At 40.1% G+C, this 25,266-nt stretch overlaps 2 protein-coding genes across 4 annotated transcripts in view; one reads left to right on the top strand and one right to left on the bottom strand.

The window, feature by feature from the left end:
• Nucleotides 1-17,037, top strand: part of LOC104610809 (imidazoleglycerol-phosphate dehydratase 1, chloroplastic-like) — a 52,239-nt gene extending 35,202 nt beyond the window's left edge. For all 3 annotated transcript variants that reach the window (XM_010277602.3, XM_010277601.3, XM_010277600.3), the window contains 2 exons: nt 16,198-16,268; nt 16,689-17,037. In XM_010277602.3, the coding sequence (XP_010275904.1) occupies nt 16,198-16,225 (28 nt within the window). In that variant the 3' untranslated portion in view covers nt 16,226-16,268; nt 16,689-17,037. The remainder of the gene's footprint in view (nt 1-16,197; nt 16,269-16,688) is intronic.
• A 3,148-nt stretch (nt 17,038-20,185) lies between these two features.
• Nucleotides 20,186-24,820, bottom strand: LOC104610808 (uncharacterized). The gene is made up of 6 exons (XM_010277599.3): nt 24,650-24,820; nt 23,925-24,099; nt 22,962-23,684; nt 21,667-22,111; nt 21,446-21,527; nt 20,186-20,596 (listed from the first exon to the last, which is right to left on the bottom strand). Exons 1-6 carry the CDS (start codon nt 24,764-24,766, stop codon nt 20,393-20,395), a joined length of 1,746 nt encoding a protein of 581 aa, XP_010275901.1. The 5' UTR covers nt 24,767-24,820; the 3' UTR covers nt 20,186-20,392.
• Nucleotides 24,821-25,266: the final 446 nt, after the last annotated feature.

The raw sequence follows: 25,266 nt of genomic DNA, 5'->3' as shown, positions 1-25,266 counted from the left end.
CAAAGTACCAGTTCCAGAGGAATCAGCAACCTGTCCCATAGAAGGAGACACTGTTGGTGTATTTTGTGAGTTGTCATCATTGTTGCTGGTGACAAGATTCCCACTTGCCGTAGGCCTGTTATCTCTAGAAGAAACTTCTCTGGGTATTGAAGACATCTTGACTGCAGCCACTGTGCAGGTGACACTGACTAAGACTAGCCGAAGCAGTTCTGAAGGTTCTGAACCAGTTCTGGAGTAGATTCTGATTAGCCGAAATGATCACAGCAGGTTCTGACAGCACTCGACACAGTTTCAGACTTGCCGAGACTGTCACAGTTCTGAAACAGTTCAGTTACAGCAGCAAGCAAGGAATTCTGGGCTGGTAACCGACCTGAAGCTAAGGATTCTCAACTATTGTGCTATGCAGACTCCACTTGAACTTCGAGTACTGCAACTGTAAAGAGAGTGCCCCTCCTTGCGGCCAATACTAGGACTGCTGACATCAGTCCTCAACTAGGGTTCACAGTGCTGAACAATCTGGAGCTGGCAGCTCCCTAGGTAATCTCACAGCAGTGGTGAGGGATTTCGGACTGATAACCAACCTGAACTTGGAGCTGTTTACCACTTTGCTATGCTGGTAGAAGTGTTCACAGTGTTGGTAGAACACTAGATAGACTTCACTTGGGCTGAACCGAAACTGCAACAGTTCGGGTACAGTAGCAAGTGAACAGTTCGAGGCTGCAACAGTAGCAAGTGAATAGTGGGCTCTGTAGAAGAAACTAAGTCTGTGCAAGTCTTGCTGGAGCACCGAAGCTGCAACTGTAGAGGAAGCTCTCCCCCTTCCGGCTAGTGCTAGGATTGCTGAAATCAGTCCTCAACTAGGTCTGTCCTATACAGACCTCTCTTAGTAGCCAAATAGCTACTATTTGCTGGAAATAACCTAGTAGGACATCTACTTCTGGGTCTTACTTCCCTTGAGTTCTACAACCAAGAGAAACCCTAGGTTCGAACTTGCTTTACTCTCTTACACCCCTAGGTCTTTACTGCAGCAACCCAGAAAAGGAAAAGAGAAGATGAAAGGACAGCAAGAGAAGAGAGTGTGCGCCGGCTGAAACTAGGAAGAAGCTAATGCTCTGATACCATGAAAGCTAAACTACTGTAGCCGAGGTAGCAGAAATGAGAAGAAGAAGAGATGCTGGAATGTCGAACTAGCCTTACCCAGTTGACAGTACTATTATTTATATTAAGGTACAGTACAATGTTACATGAAATGACTGGGATGCCCCTGATTAGTGATGGGACACCCAGACAACTTAAAAACACTAAACAGACTTAGGCCCATTAACACAGGCCCAGTACATAACAACTTAAACTCAAATACAGGCTAATAAGAACTCTTATCAGCCGAACCATCCCTACATACAAAACCTTCAACCTAACAACCACCAGTTTGGAATCTCCTTCAATAACTAATTTTCTGATGTTTAACATACTTGCTCTTTGTAAATTATCAAAAAAAAAAAAACATACTTGCTCTTTGTATTCCTTCCATCACAGTCAGCACCTCTGCTCTAAGGGGGTCTCCTTCCCCAACTGGTCTTGAATAAAGTGCCATAACATTACCTTTGTCATCTCTGAACACACCTCCCATGCCTGAAGGCCCTGGATTACCCATACAACTTCCATCAAAGTTGAGTTTCATGAATCCCTTATCCGGTGGGCACCATATTGGATTAATTACTGATATACGAGGTGGTGATTCAGCCACTGCCTTCCAGATCCTAAGAAGATCTTCCATAGGTACATTAAAAAATTTATCCATGGATTTTAACCAATGTGCCGTTCTGAACAAGACAGTTTCAATTATAGCCTCCTTGGAGCTTTCCTTGTCCTGAAACAATCTTGCATTCCTTTCTTCCCATACAGACCAAACAACCGCCGCCCTTACACATTTCCACATGATCCTACCCCTTGTGTTTGGTATTCAAAGAATGATGATGCAAATAGGCTTGAATGTTATTTGGGGCTTTAATGTTATTTGGAGGAGTCCACCTACACCCAAATAAAGAGAGAAACCATTCCCAAATACAAGTAGTAAAAGAACAAGAAATTAGCAAGTGATAACAGTTCTCACCATTGGGCCTAAGACAAAAAACATCTGGGGGGGGGATAAACACCACTGTGGTCTCTTCTTTTGAAGTAAATCACAGGTATTGATCTTTCCATGAATGACTTCCCAACAAAAAGCACTAAACTTGGGTGGAATAGGCTTTACACCAAACCTCCTTAATTGGGAGAGGTTGTGAAGAAGACAAATCGGAATTAGACAAGGCTTGGAAAAATGAAGCACAAGTAAAGGAACCGGAGGGGGAACAAGTCTAAATTCAGCCGTCAGATTTGGAAGGATCCAGGAAAACATCTTCTAATAGTTGTTACAGGTTAGAGACATGAGGAGTTTCTGAATCCCTTAACCCCTACGGAAACCCAGATCCCAACCCAACCAATGCCATTAGCAGAGCTAAAAGGAACAAGGAAATTAGAAACTGACTTGTCTTTGAAGCGTCTAAGAGCAAAAAGAGACAGGAATTGATCTTTTAAAGGGGAGGAACCCAGCCATGCATGTTCCCAGAATTTAATTTGGTCTCCACTACATAGATCATACTTAACCAAAGGAAGGAAGGAAGGTAAGATACCACTGATGGCCTTCAAAGGAGAGGCACAAGTTGCTCAATTTAGTGCTCCACCATCCCATCCATCAGCTGAGAGCCTATGTATACCCTTGTCCAAAGCTTCTCTCTCTTGAGGTAGTCTCCAAAGCCACTTCCCTAACAATGCTTGGTTTCTTCTTTGTAAACACCCTAAGCCTAGCCCACCTTCCGCTTTACTTCTGCTAACCACTTCCCACCTAACTCTATGATCCCTTTTACCTTTCCCCGGTTCCCACAAAAAATCTCTCATCAACTTCTCAATCTTCCTGCATCTTGACAGTATGGCCGGCCAGAAATAAGAGAAAGAGAAGAGAAGAGAAGAGAAGAGAAGAAGAGAAGAGAAGAGAGGAGAGAAGAGAGAAGGGTTTTGCAATGTAACAGTGCTGGCGGCGCCAACCTTTATTTTAATATATATAGGGCGGCAGAAATAACAAGGGAAAAGACCCTTGTGCCCCTAAGTACAATAACAAACATAACAGAAAGAATAAACGAAATAAAAAAACACTTTAACTAGCCAAACAGACCCTAACATCAGCAACTAAATTATTTTAACACTCCCCCTCAAGTTGGAGCATAGATGTCAATCATGCCCAACTTGTCACACAAATCTTTGTGCCGCACATAATGAAGACCTTTGGTGAAGATATCTGCAAGTTGTTCTTCTGAGCTGACATATGGTGTACACACTTCTCCACTTTCAAGTTTCTCTCTAAGAAAATGCTTGTCCACTTCAATGTGTTTCGTCCTATCATGCAGAACTGGAATAGCAACAATATTGATGGTAGCTTTATTGTCACAGTAGAGTGACATAGGATTGCTCACTGCGAAACCCAGTTCACCTAACAGATTTCTTATCCACATGATTTCCACAACCCCATGAGTCATCGCTCTATACTCTGCTTCAGCACTGGATCTAGCCACCACACTTTGTTTTTTGCTTTTCCATGTGACAGGGTTTCCTCCTACAAAGGCACAATACCCACTGGTAGACTTTCAGTATTGACTGCTCCTACCCAATCTGCATCAGTATATACTTCCACTTTTAAGTGACTGTGTTTCTGGAACAACAAACCAGCTCCAGGAAACTTCTTGAGATATCTCAAGATCCTCTCTGCAGCCTCAAAGTGAGTTGTCCTAGGGCTGTGCATGAATTGACTAAGGACACCCACTGCATAGGCAATATCAGGCCTGGTCATAGACAAATACAAAAGTCTCCCCACAAGTCTCTGGAACATCTTTACATCTTTCAAAAACTCTCCCTGACTGTCTCCCAGATGGTGATTAGGTTCAATAGGTGAATCAAATGGTTTTACCCCCAACTTGCCTGTATCTTCTAGTAGATTTAGTACATATTTCCATTGGGAAATAAAGATGCCCTTGTGAGAGCGGGCAACTTCAATTCCAAGGAAGTAACGTAAGGGGCCTAGATCCTTCACCTCAAATTTAGTGGCTAAGAATTTTTTCAGTCTCCGGATTTCAGCCTCCCAATCTCCTGTGATCATTATGTCATCCACATACACAATAAGAGTTGCAATTTTACCTTCACCTCTTTTCACAAATAGAGTATGATCTGACTGGCATTGTTTGAACCCCATTTGTTGAACTGCTAAATGAAACTTACTGAACCAAGCCCGAGGTGATTGTTTCAACCCATATAGAGATTTTTTTAACCTACACACCTTTTGTTCATTGCCTTTGGCATAGAACCCTGGGGGTTGGGTCATGTACACTTCCTCTTCCAAGTCACCATTCAAGAAAACATTTTTGATGTCCAATTGGTGAAGGTCCCAGTCAAGATTTGCTACCAAGGAAAGAAGAATCCTGATAGAGTTCATCTTGGCTACTGGGGCAAAAGTTTCTGCATAGTCCACTCCATATACCTGTGTAAAGCCTCTTGCTACTAGTCTAGCCTTGTACCTTTCAACAGTTCCATCAGCCTTGTGTTTCACTGTGAACACCCACTTGCACTCCACTAGTTCCTTCCCTTCAAGAAGGCTTACCAACTTGCAAGTACCATTTTTGTGTAAAGCATCAATTTCTTCCTGCATTGTATCTGTTCATTCAGGTTTAGACAAAGCTTCTGCCACAGCCTTGGGAACAAGGACACTATCCACAGAAGAGAGAAAGGCACGGTATGAAGGCGAAACATGCTCGTAGGACACAAAATTAGAGATAGGATGATTAGTGGTACAAGACCTAACACCCTTCCTCTTAGCAATAGGAATATTAAGATCATTGGTGACAGGTGAATCAACATTTAGAGGAACAGACATATCAATTGGAGCAAGTGTACCTGGCTGATGAGACGGATCTGCCTCGGGTGAATCCGATGATGTTGGTTACATAGTGTCAGGCTCCACGGCTCTTGAACTTTGTTGGCTCTTATGGCGACGATGAAAAACCCGGAATGAAGGAGGATCGGGTAAAGGAGGTAGTTGAATTTGAGTCGTCGCCTGTTTCTCCTCAACCCTACTCTCCCCTTGAGGAGAAACCGAGAAAAAAGGTTGATTCTCAAAGAATGAGACATCAATGGAAACATAGTACTTGCGAGCAATGGGATCATAGCAGCGATACCCCTTTTGAGATAAAGGGTAACCAAGAAAAACACAAGGAATAGCCCGAGGATCAAGCTTACCACAAGTAGGGGACAGGTTATGGACAAAACAACACCCAAAAACATGCATCGGAATGGTGGACAGCGGGGCTGTAGGGAACAAGAGCTGATGTGGGGCCTTATACTCTAGTAGCCGAGAGGGCATGCGATTGATGATATATGTCACACACAAGACTGCATCCATCCAAAACCGTTTTGGCACATTCATATGAATCAATAAGCCACGAGCGACTTCGAGAAGGTGACGGTTCTTCCGTTCAGCCACACCATTTTGTTGGGGTGTCCTGGCACAAGAGCTTCGCTGAAGTGACCCACTCGAAGCAAAAAACTTCATGAGATCACTATGGAAATATTACTTCGCATTGTCCGACTGGAAGATATGGATTTCCGTTTGGAACTGAGTGAACACCATGCATTGAAAATCTTTCACAATTTCTGGCACTTCATCTCGAGATCGCATAGGGTAAACCCAAGTGTATCTAGAATAATCATCAATCAAGGTAATGAAGTACTTATAGCCAGCCGCAGTAGGTAGAGTAATAGGGCCCCAAACATCAGAATAAACAATATGAAATGGGAATTCAGATCTTTTATTTCGTAAAGGTAAAGAACTTCTACAATGCTTACTCAACTGACAAGTTTGACACCGTAATTGACTCACTGGCAAGGACTCAAACAACTTTGGAAACATAACTTTTAACGACTCAAAAGAAAGATGACCTAAACAACTATGCCATAAATAGGCTTGACTCTCACTTGACGAACTCATGGACTCTGTCGCCACTAGACCAGCATTATTCTCCAACACGTAGAGACCATCCACCATGCTTCCTCTACCAATCGTCTTCCCCGAGGTCAAATCCTGAAACACACATGAAGACGGAAAAAAAGTGACTGAGCAGTTCAAGGAGTGAGTCAGACTACTAATAGACAACAAATTAATAGGTAATGTCGGAACATGCAGTACATTAGGAAGAGTAAGGACAAGTGGGAGAGGTATGGTGGCTCAGCCAGTTATGGTAGAAAAAGAACCATCAACCAGTCTTACCTTATCTCTCCCAGAGAGAAGGTTATATGCCTAAAACAAATTTGACTTACTGGTTATGTGGTTTGAGGCTCTGGAGTCAATGATCCAAGGAGAATCAGTAGTATGAGATGACACATGGAAGGCTGTAGCATTACCTGATGTAGACGCAAACGAGGTAGAGGGAGTAGGACCAGAATCCATCTGGCGGAGAGTCCTACCATACAATTCCAAATGTTCACGGAAGGAGTTGATAATATCTTCCTTAGGGTCAGAACTGGGATGCCTCTCCTGAGTTACCAAAGGACTAGTCTCTGTCAATGCCATATTAGCTGAGTTATACATTTTTTGATTCTGCTGGCCTGGTTTCTTGCCCTGATCAGATGTTGACTTCTTACCCAAATCCTGTGCCCATTTAGGTTTTCCGTGGAGATCCCAACATGTATCTTTTGTGTGTCGTGTCTTCTGGCAGTGAGTGCACCAAAGTTTGCTCTTATCATCTGGTTTTTTCTGAGTGTCACCCTTTTTAAAACCACCTCCGACATTTGTATCTGAATTTCCCCGGACAGATAGGGCAACTGACTCCTCTTCTACACCATTCATCACACTTCTTCTGCTTTCTTCTGATTGCACCAAGGCATACACCTCTTGAATTGATGGCAAGTCTTTACTACCCAAGATCTGCACCCTGATGGACTCATACGAAGGTTTCAGCCCTAGGAGGAAAGCAAACACTCATTGCTGAGATACAAGTGACTTATAGGCCTTTGCATCTTCATCACACTTCCAATTTACATTCTGATAGTGACCAAGTTCTTTCCATATTGATGTCAAATCGGAATAGTACATCGAGAGACTCCTCTCCCCCTACTTGCAAGTAGAGGATTCAGCTTGCAGTCGATATATCTTGGCATAGTGTCTCTGCTTTGAATAGGTGGACTTCGCTTGTTCCCATATCTCACAAGCAGTTTCAGCCCACATAAAAGTCTTCCTTACTTGTGGCAGCATTGAAACCAAGAGCCAAGACATCACCATACTGTTCTCTTGGTTCCACCTATCATGTTCAGCACTTCCATACTTCGGTTCCTTCACTCTCCCATTGATGTATCCTATTTTCCCCCTAGCAGTGATGTAGAGTTTTATTCCCCTAGACCACTCAAGGTAGTTCAGACCATCAAAGGGAATAACAGCCATGGGAAAACTCATATCCATTCCCCCACTCACTCCATTGTGGCTCCCTGAAATCTCTGAAGTAGCAGAATTCTCAGTCGACATGGTCAAACAGATAATCAGTTCCAAACACCGGACTTAGGACCCCTCCTTACTCCACAAAACAATGCTCCACTCAGTCCACACCCACACACTTGGGATTAACAACCAGGTTGAGCACAAACAGTACCAAAATCAGGACAAAACAGAGGTAGTATTCGGCAGATTTCAGACCTGTATAGTTTTAACAGTCCCAACCTACCAGAATTCCAGAATGTCTAACAGCCACTAATCAACAGAAGAGATCCTTATTACTTATAATTGTAGAGAAGATGGGCCGATAGGTTGCTTATTCCTTCTTGTTATTTATGTTTCTTTTCTGTAATGGGCCTTATTCTGGGTCCATCCTGTCAATATTAAGTTCTGTGTAAATTCTTGCCCAACTAAGGGCCTCCTTGTAATTATTCAAATATTTCTAATAAAACAGTGTTAGGGGGCTGAGAGACTGTGAGTTCGAAATCCTCTTCTCAGACCCTCATTACCGAACCCTCAACTCTCTTCTCTTCAGTTTTCTTCATGGTATCAGAGCATACCTGAACTTCAGTGTCCTAGGGCTGGAAGCTTGACTCGTGTTGCCTGATTCTTGGAGGTCATTGGAAGTGCCCAAGACTTGAATCTCTTGGAGAAGTGGTTCGGTGGCCAGGAAGAATCAGAGAAAAGAAAAGGGGAAGAGGAACAGTTTGTTTATGTTTAAGCTCAAAACGGTAAGTTGTACTCAGATTTCTGGGTTCAGTTTCTTCTGGTTCGAAACTGTAAGTTGTACTCAGATTTCTGGTTCGAAACTGTAAGTTGTACTCAGATTTCTGGGTTCAGTTTTCTTCTGGTTCGAAACTGTAAGTTGTACTCAGATTTTTGGGTTCAGTTTTCTTTCGGTTGTTCTGTATTGCTTTCGACTGTGTTTGGACTGTTGAACTGTCCGAAAGCTTTGGTTGTTCTGTACTACCTTCAGCTGCCATTGAATCTGGTTTAACCCAGAAATTTCTGGGCTGTTTTTCACTCCTTATTGGACTGTCAAACAGCCGAAACATCCTTGTAACAAGGCTGTGGATTGTTGCTTATATCTGGCTGTTTTTGGGGAGTTGTACGAACTGTTCTTGAGGCCTTTTTTTTTTTTTTTCTCCTCTTGACAGTGGGGTTGCCTCTATTGCCCACACTGTGTTTGTAAAAAGGGTACTTCGGCTGAGTGCCAACTGGTATTTACTTTGAAGTCCAGATTTGAAAAGGGTACTTCGGCTGAGTATCTAGAAGTTTCTGTTTTACTTCTTGAAGGCTGAACTCAGTGTATTGCCTTCTTGTGGTCGGCTGAACTCTGTTCTTGCTTGTCCTTATTCAGTATACTTGTAGAAGTCTTCTGAAATCATATTTGGAGTGTTTACATGATGTACTCCTCAGAGTTTGAAAACAAAAGTGGTGCTGAATATGGACTGGTTCAGGGGACTCCAAGTGATTCCTTATTGACTGTGACCACAGTTAAACTAGATGGAACTAATTATCTGGCATGGTCACAATCAGTAAAGATTCATGTATGTAGTAAAGGAAAGTGGGGGTTCATTTCCGGGAGTAAGAAGGCTCCCCTAGAAGATGATCCATCCTACGAGAATTGGATGCAAGAAAATTACACTGTCATTGGGTGGCTTGTGAACTCAATGCAGCCACAAATCAGTCAACACTACCTATGGATGAAATCAACAAAGGAAATTTGGGACAGTGTTGCAGAAACCTATTCCCAAAAACTCAATGTGGCCCGGGCATATAAATTGAGAAGTGATATAAAGAATTTAAGGCAAGGAGAGAAACCTCTTGCTGTATATTTCTCAACCCTTAAGTCCCTATGGCAAGAGATTGACCTAATAGAAGCTATAACTTGGGACACCACCAATGATGTAGAGACCTACAGAAAATTGGTTGAAAGGAACAGGGTTTTTGAGTTCTTAACTGGACTAAACCCAGAATATGATATCACAAAACAGAATATTCTTTCCAAGGAGTGTGTCTCTTTGTCACAAGCTTATGCATTGGTGAGTAGTGAAGAGAGCAGAAGGGTTGTTCAGGTTCAAGGGGCTGATATTAATGATCACTTTGCCAATACGGAGATTAAACCTAAAGGTAATGCTGGAACTTCTAGTGGCACAGGAAAGAAAGAAGTTATATGTGAGTACTGCAAGAAGCCGAAGCACACCAAAGACAAGTGCTGGAAGTTACATCCTAATCTTGTTCCCATTCGGTTTCAGAAAAAAACATGATAGTAAAAGATCAGGAAGTGCAAATGTAGCTGCCGGGCCAGATAGTGAAGAGATGTCTGCTTCTGCATAGTTGGCAGCCATGAGAGCAGAATATGAAAAGTTTGGGAAGATGATCAGTCAGCTGAGTGATGTGACCTCTCCTTCCAACCCTTTAGGAAATTCTACTACTTCAGCATTTGCTCATTCAGGTATAAGGGCTTCTGCCAATCATGCTACCTCTTCAGGTAATCTCAAGATCCCTTGGATTATTGACTCAGGTGCTTCTGACCATATGACCAATCTGTCTACCTTGTTTGTTTCATATGACTTACTTCCTGGACGTGATAAAATCACTTTAGCTGATGGTTCACTTGCCCCTATCTCTGGTAAGGGAACCATCAAGGCTACAAATTCCTTGTACCTACCTTCTGCCCTTCATGTACCTAAACTAAATACAAATCTGTTGTCTGTGAGTAGTTTAACCAAGTCACTAAACTGTTGTGTAACTTTTTTTCCTTCCTACTGTGTTTTTCAGGATCTGGAGTCTCAGAAGGTGATTGGGAGTGGCCATGAGGCAAACGGAATATACCTGCTTGATACTCTGGGACAATGCACTGATCATCTTGGGAATGCTGCTCTTGGATTTGTCTCTTCAGAGTCTGTTAGTCGGATTATGTTGTGTCATTATCATTTTGGTCATCTGTCTTTTTCTGCCTTGAGTCATCTATTCCCTGAAATGTTTAAGGGAATTAGTCTGTCTAGTCTACATTGTGAGTCTTGTGAATTGTCAAAGCATTGTAGAAGCAATTATCCTTTGAGCAATAAAAGATCTTCTGTTCCTTTTAATATTGTGCATTCTGATGTGTGGGGACCTTACCACTTACCCTCCATGGGTGGCTACAAATATTTTATCCTATTTATTGATGATTTTTCACGGTTCACTTGGATATTCCTGATGAAATCCCGTGATGAAGTTCCAAGACTTGTAAAACAATTCCATGAATTTGTTCTAACCCAATTTGATACCAGGATTAAGATCTTCAGATCGGACAATGCAAAAGAATACTTTGAGAAAAACCTCTCCTGCTATCTTTCTGACATGGGGGTTATTCATCAAAGCTCATGTGCTAGGACCCCAGAACAGAATGGGGTTGCTGAGAGGAAAAACAGGCATATTGTTGAGGTTGCAAGAAGTATCTTATTTGCCTCACATGTTCCTACCAGGTTTTGGGGTGATGTTGTACTTACTACTACCTACCTTATAAACCGCATGCCATCCAGGGTTTTGGGGTTTAAGTCTCCCTTCACTCTTCCTCATCCGGACAAGGATCTTTTTCCTGTTCCTATTTGTGTCTTTGGCTGCACCTGTTATGTACATGTTCCAAGTGTCCAAAGGCATAAATTTGAACCCAAAGCTCAAAAGTGTATCTTCCTTAGTTATTCCCCCCACACAGAAGGGTTATTGTTGTTTTGATCCAAAGTCTGGCAATCGGTATGTCTCAATGGCTGTCACCTTTGATGAGTTTTCCCCCTTTTATGGTTCATCTCCAGAAGGACATTGTCCACAGGGGGAGAATTTGACACAGGTGTTTGCTCTTCCTCTTCCTGTCCCTGTTGAGTCTCTTGATGTGTCTGCCTCTCCTTCAAATGAATCATGGGTGGATCAGTCCCTCCATTCTCCTTGTCCCAGTACTCTACCTCCTCGTCCTATCCTCAATCCCAAGGTGTATCACAGTCAAAGATCCAGAAATGTGTAGGTTGTTTCTCCTACAACACATGAGCCTCATACACTTCCAGTCACAGAAGAGACAACAGGTACTGTTTCAGCACCTTTGGATTCATCCTTTCCTGACCTTGATATTCCCATTGCTGTTAGAAAAGGAAAACGGAAGTGCACTGCACATTGCATTTCCAAGCACCTTTCTTACAGTTTGCTTTCACCTTCATACTTTGCCTATCTCTCTTCTATTGCTTCTCATCCTATTCCCAGGTCTGTGTCAGAAGCTCTTAAGATTCCAGAATGGAGGGATGCTATGAGATCTGAAATCGATGCCCTACACAAGAATGACACATGGGAAGTGGTGGATTTGCCTGAAGGGAAGGATCCTGTTGGTTGCAAGTGGGTCTTTACTATCAAATACAGAGCTGATGGCACCATTGAAAGGTACAAGGCCAGGCTGGTTTAAAAGGCTATACACAGACATATGGGATTGATTATTTAGAGACTTTTGCACCTGTTGCCAAGATGGGAAGTGGTGGATTTGCCTGAAGGGAAGGATCCTGTTGGTTGCAAGTGGGTCTTTACTATCAAATACAGAGCTGATGGCACCATTGAAAGGTACAAGGCCAGGCTGGTTGTAAAAGGCTATACACAGGCATATGGGATTGATTATTTAGAGACTTTTGCACCTGTTGCCAAGATGACATCTGTGAGGGTTCTTCTATCTTTAGCTGTTCACTTTGACTGGCCCCTTTATCAATTGGATGTGAAGAATGCATTTCTGAATGGTGAGTTACATGAGGAGGTTTACATGTCTCTTCCTCCAGGGATGTATGGAACTGATATGAAAGGGAAGGTATGCAGGCTGAAAAAATCTCTTTATGGACTAAAACAGTCTCCTAGAGCATGGTTTGAGAGATTTAGAACAGCACTTGTTAACTTTGGTTATGTTCAGACACAATCCGATCATACTCTTTTTGTGAAGAGGAGTGGACCTCTGGCAGTATACCTCATTGTGTATGTAGATGATATTGTAGTGACTGGTAATGATGCCTCAGGAATTCATGATCTAAAATCTTTTCTACATACAGAGTTTGAGATTAAAGATTTGGGGGAATTGAGATACTTTCTTGGCATAGAAGTGGCTCGATCCAAGGACGGGATTCTTATCTCCCAAAGGAAGTATGTTCTTGACTTACTCTCTGAAACTGGAAAGATGGGTGCTAGACCAGTTGCTACTCCTATTGATATGAGTCAAACTCTCAGCCTCAGAAGGGACATTGTTAGAAGACAAAGGAATCTTTCAGAGACTTCTTGGGAAACTTTTGTACCTATGCATGACTCGGCCAGATATTGCATATGCAGTCAGTTGCATTAGCCAATTCATGCATGCTCCCCGAGACACTCATATGGCAGCTGCAGAGAGAATCCTATGTTATTTGAAGGGCTCCCCAGGAAAGGGTATTCTGTTTGCCAAGCATGGTCGTATGAAACTTGAAGCCTACACCGATGCTGATTGGGCCGGGAACATTGATGACAGAAGATCTACCTTTGGGTATTGCAGCTTGGTAGCTGGTAATGTTGTTTCTTGGAGAAGCAAGAAACAATCGGTTGTTGCTTGGTCTTCTGCTGAAGCAGAATACAGGGCCATGGCACATGGGGTTTCTGAATTATTATGGCTAAAATCTTTGATGGAAGAACTTGGAGTTGAATATGACAAGCCAATGATGTTGTACCGCGATAATCAGGCTGCCATCAACATTGCTCACAACCCAGTGCAACATGATAAAACCAAGCATATTGAAGTTGATTGACACTTCATTAGGGAAAGGGTCTCTTCGGGTGAAGTGTGTCTTCCTTTCATCACATCTGAAGGACAGTTGGCAGATTTTCTCACCAAAGGCATTCCCAAGGCAAAATTTCAGCATGATACCAGCAAGCTTGGCATGATTGACATCTATGCTCAGCTTGAGGGGGAGTGTAGAGAAGATGGGCCGAATGGCCCATAGGTTGCTTATTCCTTCTCGTTATTTATGTTTCTTTTTCTGTAATGGGCCTTATTCTAGATCCATCCTGTCAATATTAAGTTCTGTGTAAATTCTTGCCCAACTAAGGGCCTCCTTGTAATTATTCAAATATTTCTAATAAAACAGTGTTAGGGGGCTGAGAGAGTGTGAGTTCGAAATCCTCTTCTCAGACCCTCATTGCCAAACCCTCAACTCTCTTCTCTTCAGTTTTCTTCAATAATCAAATCAAATCATTGAGAAGACAGGTCATCCTTGACCTACAGTTGTCTTAACACATGAACAGGACCACACGATCCAAGAAAAACAGGGGTATACAGATTCGACAGCATTCAGCCGCCCAGACTCATAGGGTTTTCACTCGGCACATGACCAAGGAGGGTAAAGAAGAGAAAACAGGGAGAACTGTACCAGTTGTAGAGCTGTTTTTTCAGTCCAGAATCAGATTTCTGTTCCGCCCAGGTTCAGCAAGTCCGTTCGATCTGTTCTCTTAGTAAGGTTGTTTGATCTGCTCTCTTTAATCAGTATTCCCGCTCTGATACCATCTTGACAGTATGGCCGGCCAGAAATAAGAGGAAGAGAAGAGAGGAGAGAAGAGAAAAGGGTTTTGCAATGTAACAGTGCTGGCGGCGCCAACCTTTATTTTAATATATATAGGGCGGTAGAAATAACAAGGGAAAAGACCCTTGTGCCCCTGAGTACAATAACAGACATAACAGAAAGAAAAAACGAAATAAAAAAATACTTTAACTAGCCAAACATACCCTAACATCAGCAACTAAATTATTTTAACACTGCACACACAGGCCGGTGCCTTAAAGACTGAAAAGTAATAGATTGGCAGATTAGCTAGGGTTGACCGGATTGAAGTGATTCCGCCTCCCAGCAATAAATACCCTTTTTTCTAACAGTCGAGCCTTTTAGAATCTTTTCTTTCTCAAGTTCTTCAAAACTTGAGGACGAGTTTTTTTTTTCCCTGAACCAAGGGAGAATGATGCAGGAGCTGAAGAGTCAAATTTGGAATTTTCTGAAATTTTATGTATTTCTATGTTTTTTGGATAGTAAGGGTACTTTCTTCATTTTGTCCGATCCCATGTGGGCTTGGTCCATGGCATCTTGTTCTTCTAGTTTAGTAGGGCTTATCATTCAATTTTTAGTTTATTTTCATTAGTAGGTATACAGTTATTGTGTTTATTGATATACAAGACAAGGAGTGCTATTTTTGTAATTATGGTGAACAGTATTCTGAGCCACACAAGCCACTCTATAGTCTATAAATAGATGCATTCTCTTCCTTCCGAAGCTAATGAATGGAGATTTCTTGAGAGTTCATTTCAAGTTTTCTGTGTGGAGTATTCCTACAAACCCTAGAGTAGTTCTAGGACCCTTGGAGTGCTTCCTTGGGATTTCCTTCTCTTTTCTCTTTTTCTACTCTTTCTCCTCTCTAGACTCTCTCTTTCTAGTTTGTGCCTGTTTATTCTAGCCCTAGCCTTGCTGCATGACCTAAAGAAGGAAGACTAAGAGAATTGAATTAAGGACTCACACCCTGTCGTCTACCCCATGTTCATTCAAAGATATATTTTTTAAATACTCAAGAAATTGATGAACTCTTCAATTTTAGATTCCATCAAAACCCCCTTCTTAGTCCCAAATCTCATAAGATTGGTTCTTCCACTCCATAAGAGGACACTAGTTCGAAAATGCATTTGTTACTTTTGAACATGGAAAGATTGAAAATTCTAGGAAACTTTTGATTCAGTGGACTCTCACCCCACCAAATATCTCCCCAGAACTTCACCTTTGTACTCAATATTGAGTCATATCTAACATATTGAGAGAAGGTAGGCAACAATGGCATGACGTCCTTCTGAGGACTTTTTGAGTTGGCGTTTCTAGGAGACCCAGAATCTTAACCATTAATGTGCAATCCACATGCTCTAATAACATAATCCATAGTGATAGTGTGTCAATTCTTTTGTGAGACATAGCCATCTCCCCAACGGTGCCAGAGTTTTCTCTGGGATCCATAGCCACCTCTTGTGGGATCCATAGTGCCTCAATTTGCTTGTGGGATCCATAGCCATCTCCCCAACAGTGCCAGAGTTTTCTCTTTCAATTTTCCAATCCCTAGTCCACCCTCATGCCATATCAGTTATTAAAAGAAAAAAAAGACTAGATGTCATATCTATATTTTTGGTAATAAAATAAAAGAAGACTTGATTAAGAGAGAGAGAGAGAGAGAGAGAGAGAGCATTCTTGTGTTGATGGCCTTGGATGTAAGAAACTAACAATAGCTTGCAACAGTCTTCTCCTAAATGCTTTGGTATAGCAGCCCATTACATCTTTTACAAAATCCTCTCTCTACTCCACATCTATAGAATCATCTTAAGACCAGTTCTTGACAAACTTAAATTTCAATATTTTCTTTCCTCCCGTACTCTTAATTTAATTATTGTTTTTCGCATTCCTGCTTAAGAAGAAAAAGAAAAGAAGGAAAGCAAGAATGCATTACTTATAAAAAAAGCAAGAATGCATTTAACTATGTATACTTGTTCAATCCATTTTGCATGTAAAGTAAAAAAGACTGAACCTCATGATGGTAGTGGATTCTAATTCTTGTGAATTTGATTTCCACAGCTCAAAAGGGGTCTTGTCACGTTCATGATGTTGTAAGGCAACATGTAAGGTCTACTGTACAATCCTCTGAGGTAATAGCAAACAATGCAAAGATCCTCTTTATTCTCTCAAAAAAATTACATCCGTTTCATTTTGTCATCTTCTATGATTTGCACTCAACTTAAAAAAGCAAACAAAAACTTGTTTTCAGTGTTTGCTAATAATTAATTGATTGTCAATGTTGGGACTTGGATATTTTTTCTGCCTAGGGATTCATAATGCAGCAAAAACTCAGTGCATAGTTTTCACCTTGTAGCACCACTTTGAAAATCCTTTATAAGCTGCACTATAATAATAATTTGAATGCTTAAGTTCAACTTAGATTTTCCTAATCAGACTAACATTTTTGTAGAAATGTACAACTCAGAAGGGGGAAAATTAAATGAAATAGAAAGGAAAGAACTTAATCCCAGCATCATCTGACTTCTCATAATCATCTTGGTGATTTTTAGGTGTGTTATTTGGCTATGGCAGCATGTCAAATATCAGGTGGACACAATTCCCAGTTTGGTCGATAGGCCATTTCTACAAAAACCAAGGTTGTTACTAATAATATTGTTATTAAAGGGTAGGCTTGTGGAGTCTTTTATCAATTTGCAGGATTATGGCAATGATGACACCATATAAGGAAGGCGCAATGTTTTTGTAATCCAAATGATGAGCCTCCACATTGTACCATCTTGTTAAATCAATAATAAATCCTGTGTAAACTGCACTTTGATGATTGGAAGTCGTATATATATGGAAAAATTCAATCAATTTTGAGTATTGAGAGGTATCATTTCTGGTTGTGTGGAATTAAACTGCTGCTGAATCTCTCTCTGCCTCTCATCCATGTACAACTTAAAGGTGGTATGTATCACATTGTGTCGTGTGTATTGTACCGATATTGAAGGTCTACGAAACATGAAAATATTAAGAGTTGGGGAGATAATGACAATTTGAACTGCTATCTTGTTAGTACTCGTGAATTTCAAACTGAAAATTATAATTTAAAAAAGGGAAAATTCCCGATTAGTACCCTGTACTTTGGGCCTACTGCTACTTTAAAATGCGACAATTCAGTACCCAAATTTTTAAAACATGCCAATCCAGTGCCTTCCTTTAACCAGCCATTAAGTGGCATTTGAAAAAAACACAAATGCCCTTTGAGTGTAATCTAATTCTCTTAATCAACCATCAAAACATTGACAAAAAATGAATAGTCCCAAATTTTTGCCTCTTCTATTCAAGGGGTCACCAGAATGCCCACTGAGATGTGACCCTAAATTTCTTGAATAGAAGAGACAAAGATTTGAGACTGTTCATTTTTTGTCAAGGTTTGGATGGTTGATAAAGAGAATTAGATAACATTGGAAGGGCATTTCTATCTTTTTAAATGTCATTTAATGGCTAGCTAGCAGGGAGTTCAGATCTGCGCCCCACAAGGGGGTGCCCCACAACGTCCCATAGCACATTCTCGCTGTGTATTTGGAACATCTCCTGATGATAGACCACAATCGATGATATCATCACCGGGAGATGATCCTAATGCACGACAGGGATGTTCTGTGGGACGTTGTGGGGCGCCCCCTTGTGGGGTGCAGACGTGAACTCGTTAACAGGCTGGGTTAATGGTATACTGGATTGGTATGTTTTGAAAGTTCGGATACTGAATTATCATGTTTTAAAGTTAGGGGACCAAAGTAACACTAGGCTCAGGCCCCAGAGTATAGGGTACGAATGGGGAATTTTTCCCAGCTAAAAGCTAAAGTATCAACTGTTTGACACGCGTCAATTTTTTGAACCTTGTTCTCACGTCACTTTAAAAAATAAAATTTTGAAAATTGCATTACCTGCCATATATGAATTTGGTAAATCTTACGGGAAATGGAACATAATTGATATCATATAAGTACCTGTATTTCACATGCATTCAGTGTTTGCTGATGCTGACGGGATGAAAAGTAAATTGGTCACTCACACCCGCATGTTTTATCAATCAACCAAGCATTTGAATAAACGAATGGGGTGAATGATGGTAGACTTGGCAATACCATTACCGTCAAATTTATCCTGCCGAAGAATGAATAGTATTTGGAACAGAGCAAATAAAAGCATAATGCAATTTCGAGTCCTTTGAAGGTTCGAAGTATAGGTAAGCATGCGATTCGATTCAAATGAACGAAACACTTCGAAATATTTTGAAGTTTCAAAAATTATCATGGCCTTGAGGCTTGCCCAGGCTCAGCTGGGCCCACACCCCAGGCCTGATAATAGATGTCTGGGCCGACCCATACGAATTAATATATTTATATATTAACAACTTAAAAATTTAATCCAACTTTATAATCAAAATTACAATATAAATGTATATATTATGTATAATATATTATAACATACATGGCATATATATATATATAAGAGGACCTGCCACGCAGCCCTCTTCATCATTTTTTACAACATTTGGTCCCCTGTACTTTAATTTCTTGACAAAGAACCCCTTTCAACCGAGGAGTAAATAGAATACACCCATGTGCACAAGCCCGGATCTCCTGTAAGCAAAAATTCTGCTCACATAGAATCCAGTCACATAGGAAATATCTTCCATACATATATGTTAAATTCATGGGAATAGTCCATAAACCCAAATCCATAATCCTCCCAGACCTTGGTGAAGGCAGGATTTGATCTTAACAACGAGACAGTTGGCACCTTGTTCATTAGGCATTTCTAACGCCTTAAAACATCCTTTTCTCACTTTAAATGAGAATTTTACTTTTTACCCATTCGATATTACTGGATCGGGGTGGTCATTTCTAACCTGGCCAGCCCCGACTCAAGCCCAGCCTATATGCTCGGCCCATCCCATGATTACTATTGGATGAGATATTTCTGGTCAATGGTCATGATTCTTAACTAAAGATCTGAACCCTTGAACTCAATACGTTACTATTAGTCAATTAATTTTGAAAACCCAAGTGATGCCAATGGTTTCAGTAATCTAGGCTAAGTGGTATAATAAATGAAGTGCCAAATTATCCTAAAGATCTGGGCCCTACTTAAGATCAATGCATTTAGCTCAACCATCTAAATGATGTACCTAGATTCAACAAATTCAAGCTATAAAAAGGTGTACCAAAATTAAAAAAAAAAAAAAAAACTATCAAAATGGTCTCCTAAGCGAAAAGAATTTGGTCATCCAAGCACCATATCAAGATTTCAACTAGTCTCAGCCATTCATGTAAAGCATCAAAGTTCATAAAAACAAGGTACCAAAGAGCACCTAATGTCTAGAACACCAAAATGGCATCCTCAAATTAGTCAACTAATTCCAACCATACAAATGATGTACCATATTAACCAAAAATTTGGGCCCATCACAATGATCTCCTATGATCAACGCATTAATCTCAATCATACAAATGATTTAACCCAAAAATTCATCCAAATGATGTGACTAGATTTAACAAATCTAGGCCAACCAAACCAAATCAACACAAAACAAGATGGCCATGAAAATGGTCCAATCAGTGCAAAGAATCAATCTCAACCATGCAATTATTTCACCAAAGAATCAACTAATTGCAATCATCCAGTAGTTACAAAATTAATTCTTTCACTCTGACATTGATATGAATGCAGATCAATCTCTACACTCTAACACACTGTTCCATTGCAATATATTAAAAGCTTGCGCATCTTATGTGTATTCACAACTGAGCATTTCTATAGGTTATATGAATTTCCATGCTTATCATAATTATTCCACCATATCCTAGTGTTTTATATCTTATCATTTCCCCTCCTTATTCTGATTCATCGCTTAAAATTGCCTTTCCAGAGCTTTTCCAGAGCTCTTTGCTACATTGATACTTTCAACCTTGATTACAAGCATTCAATGTTCTGTATCAATTGAAGCAGTTCCAATGTCTCTTATCCTTTTATTTGGACACTCAGACCAAAATGATTTGTCATGGAAGACGCAATTTACTACAATGGTCACATCAATTGCTATATATTTACTTTTCGCGTATACAACTTACAAACAGAGATAACTCTCCAAAATTGAGAAACATATTCTCATCATGTAAATAAAATCAAAAGAGAGTAGTTGACTGTTATGACTTGCCACTGGTACGAGAAGAGCAACTTCCATAAACTGTCTGAAATCTTATTACAACCAATTACAACAGGTGAAATGGGATGATGGAATGTGACCAGTTTGGCGAATATACTCTGCTTGTGCTGAAGTTCTTGATGCTTGCCGATTCCTTTTGGCTTCAGCAGCAGCTCTCTTTTGTTCTGATCGTTGCTTTGCAATAGCTATCTTCTTCATAATCTTCTCTTGAGCTTGGGCTCTCATTTTTTCTATCTGGGTCTGGAAGAATGAAGATGTTACAGATTAAGTTGCATCTTAGGGACCTCATGGACTCAAGGTCTATTTGAATGTAATACAATCTTCCTAAACAGAACATCAGATTTAGGCAACATAACATTCACTTAACTAATTAATTGCATGTTAAGCAGGGATATTATTTTAAAACTGGAGAAATAGTTGATAATAGCTCCAATCTTCATCAGCTCTAAATAAGTATAAGCTCTATTCTTTAAATGCAGAACTATTTTTCCATAAGTTTCTAACAATTGGGCATTAGACTCATTTTGTTTGCGGTGCAAATTTCATTTGCTGTTGAAAATTCATGGGAGTGAAAATAGGCTGAGTGTAAAATCTGGTTTACTTTTGTTTCAGATTTGATTTTTTTATTTGTTTATGAGAAGCAAAATACAAGGTAAAATAATGTGGTCCTCACCTTATATGGAAGAGGATGGGGTAGGAGTAGGGATATGTGATTGGGAATGACGTAGGAAACAAGCTGATGTGGTCCCCAGAGATTTGAGGTAAGAGAAGGTGGTGCAAATTTTGCATCAGTTTTGAGATGTAAAATTTGCATTGCCAATGAGTGCAAATGAGACAAAAAGAGCAAATTTTGTATGAGATAGGAGTGCAAATCATAATTACAAACAAATGAATGCAAAACTGAACCAGGTGCAAAATTTGTATCTGGTTCAGATTTGCAGTGCAAACAAATAGAGCCTTATTGAGCTGGTAGCTTTAGTAAATTAGACTATTTCAGAGGTTCTTAAGTTATTTGGATGGATGGAGTTTCAAACACTGCAATAGAATATTTCCAAGTCTAAGAGTTCAGACAAGGTGAATGTAATATACCTCTAGTCTCCTCATTTCTGCTTCTATTTTTGCCTTTTGCTGGCTTTCCCATGCTTGAATTTTGATTTCTTCACGCTTGTATCTGAAATTTTAAGTTACTTGTTTTCAAAAATATGACACTTTGTTTCATAGAAAATCTTCTAAAAAAATAAATGTTAAGTATCAAAATATTTTGCTACTTTTGCTTTACTTTCATAAAAGGAGAGAGCTTGAAGAGACACCTGGCTGTGTGTTTGGATTTTTCAGCTTCTTCCCATGCAGCTGCCCGGTTTTCATATTCAATCTTAATCAGATGCTCTGGATCAACAGGTTCAGTTGGAGGAGTCTTCTTTTCCATCCCATCCTTACTAGCCCATGCTGCAATGTTCATCTTGCCAAGTTGAACACCAAGAGCCACAATTTCTCTACGTGTCTTAAGTTTCATCTCTTCCTCAGATAGGTCCTTGTTATATCCTTTTTGGGATTCTGCTTCATCGTCTGCGGTGGCCCCCACAGGTGTAGATGCTGGTTCACCTCTTCTGGGAGTAGATGGGATTGAAGATATTGGGCTTCGGAGTGGGGTTGTGGCTCCTACAGGAGTTGCAGTCCTTGAAGGCTCTTGACTTGGGATTGGTGTCATTTCTGTTCCCATATCTCTCATTGATACTGCTCTGATGGTAGGAAATACTGCATGGTTTAAAGGTTAGATTCAGTATGAAACAGAGAAACTTCAAGAGAACTCAATAAAGACTAAATTTATATTGGAGAACCAAACCACCTTAAAAAGAGAAAATTGATAGAGCAGTTACCAGATATTACAATATTGACTTTTGTGAAGAAATGAGTGGAAATGAAAGAGGTATTAATATTTAACATAAATATGGAGATCATAAAGATAGTTAGAAAGGTACACATTGGAGAACCAGAGTTATTTTACTGTCCACTATAATTGCATATAATATCGGCATTAAAAGTCTAGAAATAACTCCTACAGGTTGAAGAACAATCATTTCAGAATTCAGATCAATCCATGCATCATATTTGTTATTTTTCTTTCAAAGTCATTTATCGTATCTTTTGCAACTGTTGCAGGAATATGTTACATTGGGTGGTTAATTAGGTAGCATTTCTTGTCCCTATTACTCAGCAAGTGATAAAACAAATACCGCACTGACATATAATATATGTAGGTTCATGGGATCTTCCACTGATTTACTTGTGTACTTCATTAACAATGCATGTCTGATTGGATAATTTGTGATATCGCCTGCTCAAAGAAATCATACAAATAACATCCATACATGATTTGATAACAATGTTTTTTGGCATTACCTACCTAAAGAAGATCATGAATGCAACATCAGATAAGTATCTGCCACCGAATTTTAGCCCATGAAACATAAAACATAATGCATAATGCAGTTAGTGTAAAACTGTGCTCTTTATGTACTTTTCGGAAAAATCAGGCTTCAAATAAGAAGTTGAAATATCTATTCTAAATATATAGTTTGGTCGTGAAAAAGAAAATAAAAGTTACCTGTTATATCTGTTGTGGGTCTCTCTGACCCAGATAATTCCTTATGATCAACATCCTTGTCTTGACTAAAAGGACACGGATCGACTGAAAAATTTGTCACATTTGCTGCACCTGAAATGGGATGAGCCCCAGAGCTAACAAAAGAGAACTTCTCCATCCCTATGCGTGGAGTTGCATAACAGGAATCAATCTGTTTTGTATCTGATACGGGAAGAACCGATACCTTGTGGTCAGAGCTTGTCAATTCCGGAACAACTCTCACTAAATTGGTAGCTGGTTGCCCAACTTTTTGATTTTGCAAAATGGTTTTCTTAGAATGATTTGGATGCGCAGGGTGCCTGCTCATTATCCATTTCTCTGCATCATTCCACTTAGATGGCACAGGACGAGAAAAGGGTCTCATCATTGGATTGTACAAGCACCTCTCTCCTTTATGAAACTCAAAGCTAGATGAACTAGCGTTGCTGTCATAATCTGGATTATCTTCTTCTACAGGTTTAACAGGGTGAACTGTTGAGTTACTGCTACCAGATCTTGAGAATTGCTGAATTTTGACCCGACCCATGTCCCCAGTTTCTTTAGGAATTAGTATGTCCTTTGGCTTGGAAAGAGTATCGCCTTGACCAGAATTTGATACCCCCTTGGAAGATAATTTCACTGAGGATGCTTCTACTCTGGGAGCTGCAATATGAGAGGAAGCACTTGGCAGATCTTTCAGGCCACCTGCAAAATAACCAAGTTCAGATACAGAATATGATTCTGTTTAAGGTTTCAGAACTCACCACTCAGACTCAAGGAAGATCCCAAGCTCTAATGAACTTGACTAAGTTTTTCCAGTACTCAATTAAGATTTCAAATTATACCGATACAGAGAAGTTCTAACTTCTCCACCCCAAATTTGACATTTAGATAAAAAATGCCCAGGTTAAAAGGTTTTATTTGAGAGAATTACTCAATGCTGACCTTCCTCCTCAAAATCTCCATTTTGGGGGGCTAATAGGCTATTCTCCACGAATTCTGCATCTTCTAGTCTACAAGGAGATGTTCTGGAAGAATTGCTATTTGTTCCATCCTTTTTTCTCTGATGGTGAGGTCCCATAAGCTTTAGCCTCAATTTACTCGGAGAAATTATGCCCATCTGCATTGACATTTAACATAAAAGGTCATGCTCAAGAAATTAACCCAATGCCAATGTCCATAATCATTAGATAAAACACTAAACACTCATTTCCTGGTCTTTGTTCAATCAACATCCAAATGGGTAGCAAATATGTAATCTAACTTAGAGAACTGATAATATCTTTCTAAACTCAGAATAAGCGACGGCTTCACCACACAAAGAAGAAGAGGCTACCAAATGCAGCATGCTCCTAAACATAATGTTGATACTAATTAGAGGATTCAGCTTTAAGTTCAGAGAAAAAAAAAAAAACCCCACAGGAAAACCATCACGAAGATCAATCTGTCTACTATCAACCATGAAGTATTTCTGTTCTCATTTCACTTCCACCAGCCCCAATCCACTACCCACATTATAAAAAATTAAAAGCAACACCTATCACAAAACAGAACTCCAGAAGTAGAGATAGCCTGAAACTTCATGGATTCAACCAACTTAATGCTGCAACTAAAAGAGAACCCAAGAGGTTGGGATATCGTTGTCCTCTATATGAGTAAGAAAACCATACCTGAACTTTATCAATCCGCTCATACTCCATGATTCCGTCCCTCTCTCTCTCTCTCTGGAGTTTCGACAAGAGAAAGAGAAATGCAACAAAGCTCTGAAATTGGAGAGGAAATCTCATTGCTCTCGTGCATTTTGTAGCTGACAGGAGTTACAGCTGATGTGGCTGAACTGAATGACTTATTGCATTGTCTTTTAATGATTGTATTAAGTTATTCAGTCCAGTCACCTGGGTCGGCGATCTTTTTGAAAATCCAGCTGGGTATTGGCTTTGGAGCCCCCCTTTGCGTATTCCTCGGCGACTTTCAAAGTGGTTTGTTTTGTTCTATGACCAGTAAAAAGTGCTTCAGTTTCCATTATTGTTTTCTTTCTTTGCTTCTATGACCAACTTTTTGAACAGTCGAGAGCCAGAGGTGAGTTACCCAGTTTAGCAACTGCGAAAGGCGAAGGCGAAAGCCTTGTGTTGTGTTGTGTCTCATTAATAATAATATTAATCAATCTCTTCTCCCTTTGGGCTTTGACGCGTCTCTTCATCCAATGTTTGAACTTTTTTGAGCAACCGTAAATCAATCTGTCAATTCTTTGGACACGTCTAATTAAAGGCTATAGAGGCTATTGGAT

The sequence above is a fragment of the Nelumbo nucifera genome, chromosome 4 (assembly GCF_055504915.1).
Source record: "Nelumbo nucifera cultivar China Antique chromosome 4, China Antique-T2T, whole genome shotgun sequence".
Taxonomy (NCBI): domain Eukaryota; kingdom Viridiplantae; phylum Streptophyta; class Magnoliopsida; order Proteales; family Nelumbonaceae; genus Nelumbo; species Nelumbo nucifera.
Note: the sequence above shows the minus strand (reverse complement) of the source record. Positions and strands in the feature narration are given on the sequence as shown.

Excerpts from the sequence above, each read along its gene's own strand:
- LOC104610808 (XM_010277599.3), bottom strand. The coding sequence starts at position 24,766 with ATGAGATTTCCTCTCCAATTTCAGAGCTTTGTTGCATTTCTCTTTCTC. Across the intron at positions 24,100-24,649 it reads AGCGGATTGATAAAGTTCAG|ATGGGCATAATTTCTCCGAG; the intron begins GTATGGTTTTCT and ends ATGTCAATGCAG. Across the intron at positions 20,597-21,445 it reads CAGAAATGAGGAGACTAGAG|ACCCAGATAGAAAAAATGAG; the intron begins GTATATTACATT and ends TCATTCTTCCAG.